A 6,340-nucleotide genomic window follows, 5' to 3' on the forward strand; every position below is an offset into this window, starting at 1 on the left:
ACTCTAGAAGTGGGATCCGATTCACCCGGTTTTGGCGCCGGGCTCGCCAAGGCACACCCGGGGGCAACAGGCACAGGGCACAGACACACGAGACACCCTGGTGAGTGGTGAGACCCCTTCGGCTCGCGGATTGAAATGCGGGGTGAAGAGCCTGGGAGCCTGAGAACCCGCGAATGAGGGGGATGAATGTTTCGAAGGCTGCCATCCGACCATTCCTCTCCTTAACCTGCATACTTGCACTCTCCTCCTTTCTTCCCCTCTCTGTCGTCCTGTCTTACCTGCTTCCTGCAACTCGCCACGATCCAGTAACATGTGAAGTGGCTGATTCTTTTGGTGCTGCTCTGGTGTATTGCTGTACTGGCGTGCGCGCGTACCAAGGTTAAGGAAGGGCTAAGGCATGTAGAAAGCGCATACTTGACCGAAGTACTGTACCGCGTTTATTTCCTCCCTTAAGGTGCCGTACCGGCCGGCAAATCCGAATAGCTTCATCTTCCAGGCGCATCGCATTTCAACTCCCATATAACGCAGCTTCTAGAGATCGATGATAACACCCGTCCGCTGTGTCGCGCAGACTGCAGGCAGTCATCATGTCGTGGTCTCTTCTCCGCCCAGCTCTGGCCCACAATGCCACATCATCGGCGCCTCTTGAGAGCCTGTCCCGCCGCTCTCTGTCGCGTGTCTTTGGTAAGCTGCCGCCTGCCGCCGTAGCTCTGTACAGAACAATGCGACTGGTCTAGTCCTCAATTGAAGTCATCAAGCCTGACCTTTTCATATAGACTCAGCTCCGGCCCTCGGCTGCACTGTGGGCAATCGTCGACAGTGGCATAATACCCTCGGCCGGCAGCAGAGCTCATCAACATGCCTGGCTGTGACGGTTGCGAAGGCACCGTCGCTCCAGCTAGTCCGCCATGCCTCGGTGCTGTCTTCCATCCCTTCTCCACCCGTTTCTACCGCTGGCGCGACGTATTCTACCGTGGTTCTGCCTCCCACCACGCCCTATGCTAAGCTGACTGTCGGCGTGCCTCGCGAGACGTACCCGAACGAGCGGCGTGTGGCTCTGACTCCGCAAAATGTCGCCTTGCTCCTCAAGAAGGGCTTCTCGCGCGTCATAGTTGAAAGTGGTGCTGGCGCTGAGGCTGATTTTCTCGATGAAGCTTACGAGAAGGCCGGCGCGACCCTTGTTGACGCCGCCTCTGTCTGGAAGGAGGCCGACATCGTGCTGAAGGTCCGCGGGCCCTCCGAGGCAGAAACAGAGAGCCTGCGTGACGGCCAGACTCTCATCAGCTTTTTGCAGCCGGCGCAGAACAAGCCGCTCGTGGAGAAGATCGCATCACGCAAGGCCACTGCCTTCGCCATGGATTTGATCCCACGTATCAGTCGAGCTCAAGTATTTGATGCTCTGAGCTCCATGGCGAACATTGCCGGATACAAAGCTGTTCTCGAGGCTTCGAACAACTTCGGACGATTCTTGACTGGACAGGTGACTGCTGCCGGCAAGATCCCACCTTGCAAGGTGCTAGTCATCGGCGCTGGTGTGGCTGGTCTGAGTGCCATTGCCACAGCGAGGAGACTTGGCGCTATTGTCAGGGGCTTTGATACCCGATCTGCGGCTCGAGAGCAGGTGCAGTCCCTTGGTGCCGAGTTCATCGAGGTCGATTTGCATGAAGACGGGTCTGGTGCTGGAGGCTATGCCAAAGAAATGTCCAAGGAGTTCATTGAGGCCGAGATGAAGCTCTTCACCGAGCAAGCCCGTGATGTAGACATCATCATCACCACCGCCCTCATTCCTGGCAAGCCTGCGCCAAAGCTGATCACCAAGTCTATGGTTGAAATCATGAAACCAGGCTCCGTGATTGTCGATATGGCTGCTGAAGCTGGTGGAAATTGCGAGAAGACTGTACCTGGCAAACTCATATCATACCATGATGTGAAAATCATTGGTAAGTTTAATTCTCATTTGTTGACAGAGCAGGCTGATTGTCGGTATAGGTTATACCGACCTTCCATCCAGGCTCCCGACGCAGTCGTCAACACTTTATTCAAACAACATTACCAAATTCTTGCTCTCCATGGCCCCAGCAGACAAGGAATTTGGTATTGATCTCACAGATGAGGTCGTCCGTGGAGCCATCGTCACTAGCAAAGGAGATATCCTTCCACCAGCTCCTCGACCAGCTCCACCACCCGCTCCTGCGGCCGCACCTGCAGCTGCCAAAGAGGCCGAGGTCGTGGCCTTGACACCATTTCAAAAGACTTCCCGGGAAGTCGGATTTGTCACTGGTGGCATGGCTACGGCTCTCGCTCTAGGCAAGCTGACTGGACCCGCGTTCATGGGCAATGCTTTTACCTTTGGTCTTGCATCTTTGATTGGATATCGTGTAGTCTGGGGTGTAGCTCCTGCGCTGCACTCACCTCTGATGAGCGTCACAAATGCTATCTCTGGTATGGTAGGCATCGGTGGCTTCTTCATTCTCGGCGGTGGCTACCTGCCCGAGACGATTCCCCAAGCATTCGGAGCTGCCTCTGTTCTCCTTGCGTTCGTAAATGTTGCTGGAGGCTTTGTCATCACCAAGAGAATGCTTGATATGTTCCGGCGTCCAACTGATCCCCCTGAGTATCCGTGGATGTATGCGATTCCCGGAGCTCTGTTTGGTGGAGGCTTTTTGGCCGCCGCTTCGACTGGAGCTGCTGGTCTTGTTCAGGCCGGCTATCTCGTCAGCTCAGTCCTCTGTATCAGCTCGCTTTCCGGGTTGGCAACACAGGCTACTGCACGCATGGGTAATATGCTTGGTATGCTTGGTGTTGGCTCGGGTGTTCTTGCATCCCTTCTTGCTGTCGGGTTCTCACCTGAAGTACTGACGCAATTCGGTGCCCTTGCTACCATTGGAAGCATTCTTGGTAGGTGTTTGATACCAACCATCTGGTTCTTAATTTTAGGTACTGACAAACCCAGGTTTCGTGATTGGCAAACGTATCACCCCTACTGACCTCCCGCAAACGGTTGCTGCTCTCCACTCCGTCGTTGGTCTGGCTGCAGTCTTGACTAGCATTGGCAGTGTGATGGCTGATCTCTCGCATGTTTCTACTCTGCACCTCGTCACGGCTTATCTCGGTGTACTAATTGGTGGCATTACTTTCACCGGCTCCATCGTTGCGTTCCTGAAACTTGCTGGCAGAATGTCTTCCAAGCCTCTGATCCTTCCAGGACGACACGTACTGAACTCTAGTCTCATGGCAACTAATGCGGCAACAATGGGCGCCTTCATTACCATGGCTCCGGGCTCTCCGATGATTGCTGCCGGTGCTCTTGCTGCCAACACCGTCCTTTCTTTCACTCAGGGGTTCACTACAACAGCAGCTATCGGTGGCGCTGATATGCCTGTTGTTATCACTGTTCTCAACGCATACAGTGGCTTCGCTTTGGTGGCAGAAGGGTTCATGCTTGACAACCCTCTCCTCACGACCGTGGGAGCACTCATTGGAGTCTCCGGTTCTATCCTCTCATACATCATGTGTGTTGCGATGAACCGTTCCCTTACAAATGTCTTGTTCGGCGGCATAGCTGCACCACAGACATCCGATTACAAGATCGAAGGATCGGTTACACAGACCAACGTCGAAGAAACAGCAGAAGCCCTCACAAATGCCGAATCTGTCATCATAGTGGTAGGATACGGCATGGCAGTCGCCAAGGCTCAATATGCCATATCTGACATCACTCGTATGTTACGAGCCAAGGGCGCCAATGTTCGTTTTGCCATTCATCCTGTCGCCGGACGCATGCCTGGCCAATGCAATGTTCTTCTAGCTGAAGCTAGCGTGCCTTATGACATCGTCTTGGAAATGGACGAAATCAATGATGATTTTGGCGACACGGATCTCACTCTCGTAATTGGCGCGAACGATACAGTCAACCCTATAGCACTGGAGCCGGGAAGTCCCATTGCAGGAATGCCAGTGCTGCACGCTTGGAAGAGCAAACAGACAATTGTGATGAAGAGGAGTTTGGCTAGCGGATATGGTATGTTGGATGCCTGAAATGATGATGTATGACCGCTAACACGCTCTTACAGCCGACGTACCTAATCCAATGTTCTACATGCCTGGTACACGAATGCTCTTTGGAGATGCCAAATCTACTTGTGATGGTAAACCCTCATCACTGCCTCCATAGTTCGCCAGTTCACTAATATTATCATCCACAGCTTTGAAAGCAGCGATCGAATCTCGTAATTGAGCTTAGACAGACAGACCTTCGGCATTTCTCGCATGATTGTACAAAGTCCTGTGTCGTAGAGATGGCTTCATCTTAGAATTCTAGACGAACAGCATTTATAGTTGGGTCTTTGCGTCTCTTGTTCGTTTCTAGACTTTGCAGGCCGTGCCCTTCGCCTTGCATAGCATCCTGTCATCTGCTACATTTCTATTCATGAGCTCATTATATTCCTGAAGCATCTTGTCATGTCTTGCGTTGCTCTCTCTTGGAATTGAATCTGCAGGCGAAGATTTGTAGATAGTCGTGAGTCTCAATTATTCAAGTCATTGCATTCGTCATGTATTTGGAAACTGGTCCTTAGTTTGTGAATCGCCATACCGTTTCTAACTGGAGCCTTTCTCACGAACGTTTATGCTTTTGTCAACTTGTACAGAACGCTCTCGTGTTCACTCAACCAGCTCGCCAAAAAGGAGTTGGCTGTTCCAATATCCGTGAAATCCTCCCCTCCCCTGTCCCCACCCCCCAGCACTCGCCTCACATTCCAGGACGAACCTTCAATCCCTAGGGTATCGAGTGTCACGTTGACAAGCTGGTCGCCTTGAAGGTTATCACTGTACCCGCTCTGGCCTAGATCCGGACCTAGGTTCGACAACACAACCACTGCAGCCGTGCCATCGCCATCCGGGCCAGCAACCCACGCCTGAAGCTGTGCCGCTCTGTCCGCAGGCTGCTTTGGCACCATGGGCCAGTTGGCCGTGAATGCTGCTACATCTAGCACCTCTTCGTTGGTAAGCAACGTGCGCCCTAGGTCGTCAATTTGCGTCATGTCACTTCCCACGACAAGCTTCGCGCCCGCCCCAAGCCACAGGATCATTTGCCCATAGCGTTCGACAGTGTTGAAACCGGACCAGGAGCTGGCTGAGGCATCGGTAGCGACGACCAGGTTATCCATATCTGGTCGTATCATGATCGGTTGGTTCTGTCTTGAGGGATCGAGGACCTGCTGGTTGATGAACTGCCGGTACTGCTCGACGGTTCGCTGTATCGCATCCCAGGTCACCGGGTTCTTGCCAAAGTTGATGTCCTGGTCGAGGCGTAGTGCGTCGGCGTTGTGCTTCCACAGGTCAAAGAAGGGCTGCTCTCGGTCCAGTTTCCAGCTAATGTCCAGGCGCATGCTCGGTGCAAGTCGGGAGATGGCACTATGCATGGCGGCTACAGCACCGGAGTCGTTGGCGGGCTTCAGATCGTCATTGCCGTCGCCCAACGACGAGCCAGGGGTCACATAGTCTAGCTTGATAAAGTCGACACCCCACGATGCGAACTGCTCGACCACCGAGTCGTGCCACTCCTGCACGCCTGGCTTACTGTAGTCAAAATCGTTGCGGCAGTTGTATGTGTTGCTGATGCCGGTGCGTCCGTCCACCGTTTTGTTGAACAGGTCGCCAATGACAAAGTCTGTGCCGGCCACAGTCTTGTTCTCATCAGCCTGGAATGCGCCGGGAATCATGTACAAGCCGAGTTTCATCCCGTTTGCATGCAGCTTCGCCGCGAAGTCCTGCACCGACATGGTGTCGAAGACGTCTGAGCTTGGGATGATTCGTCCATTGTCGTCCCCGTTGCAACCTACTGACCAGTTGCTGTCGAAGCCACACACATAGTCGAAGCCGTCTGCAGTATTATCGTAGAAGAAGCTGCATTGTTGGTCGACATTGGCTACATTGAAAGTAAAGCCATTGGATTGTGCCACAAAGGAGTTCCAACCTCTGATTGGAAATCATTAGTTCGCCTTTCAGATGATGGCAGGCTCGTAGGACCTACCTTGCTGCAGATGTCTTTCCCGAAGCGGTCTGTCCGTAAAAAGGAACGGGCGTCGCCGCGATGCAGCCCTGTACGCCTAGAAGCAGATAACGAAGAAGCTGGGATAGATTCATACCGCCTTGACTTGCCAATTTCCGAATTGCCGGAGTGACCAGTCTTCATTATGTCCTGCCCTGCTTTATATCGTTTGGCTCTTTTCCTTCGTACGGCTGGTAAACCGGTGCACTGCCCCTGCCATTCCCCACAACGCCTAAGATGTAAGCCGCGAAGCATGCTGACAAGGCTCTGAAATGAAGCTTAAATCCT

The 6,340-nt window shown here is 53.2% G+C and overlaps 2 protein-coding genes across 2 annotated transcripts; one reads left to right on the forward strand and one right to left on the reverse strand.

Annotated features, from left to right (window-relative positions):
* Window positions 1-587: 587 nt before the first annotated feature.
* On the forward strand, window positions 588-4,038 carry UCRPA7_6981 (putative nad transhydrogenase protein; the record flags this gene model as incomplete). Its single annotated transcript, XM_007919516.1, has 4 exons — window positions 588-684; window positions 777-1,940; window positions 1,990-2,898; window positions 2,954-4,038. The coding sequence occupies 4 exons, from the start codon at window positions 588-590 to the stop codon at window positions 4,036-4,038; spliced, it is 3,255 nt and encodes a 1,084-aa protein (XP_007917707.1).
* Window positions 4,039-4,438: 400 nt separating this feature from the next.
* Window positions 4,439-5,872, reverse strand: UCRPA7_6982 (putative glycoside hydrolase family 27 protein; the record flags this gene model as incomplete). Its single annotated transcript, XM_007919517.1, has 3 exons — window positions 4,439-4,446; window positions 4,769-5,797; window positions 5,848-5,872. 3 exons carry the CDS (start codon window positions 5,870-5,872, stop codon window positions 4,439-4,441), a joined length of 1,062 nt encoding a protein of 353 aa, XP_007917708.1.
* Window positions 5,873-6,340: the final 468 nt, after the last annotated feature.

Source organism: Phaeoacremonium minimum (assembly GCF_000392275.1).
Source record: "Phaeoacremonium minimum UCRPA7 unplaced genomic scaffold PA7_03_scaffold_496, whole genome shotgun sequence".
NCBI classification, from domain to species: domain Eukaryota; kingdom Fungi; phylum Ascomycota; class Sordariomycetes; order Togniniales; family Togniniaceae; genus Phaeoacremonium; species Phaeoacremonium minimum.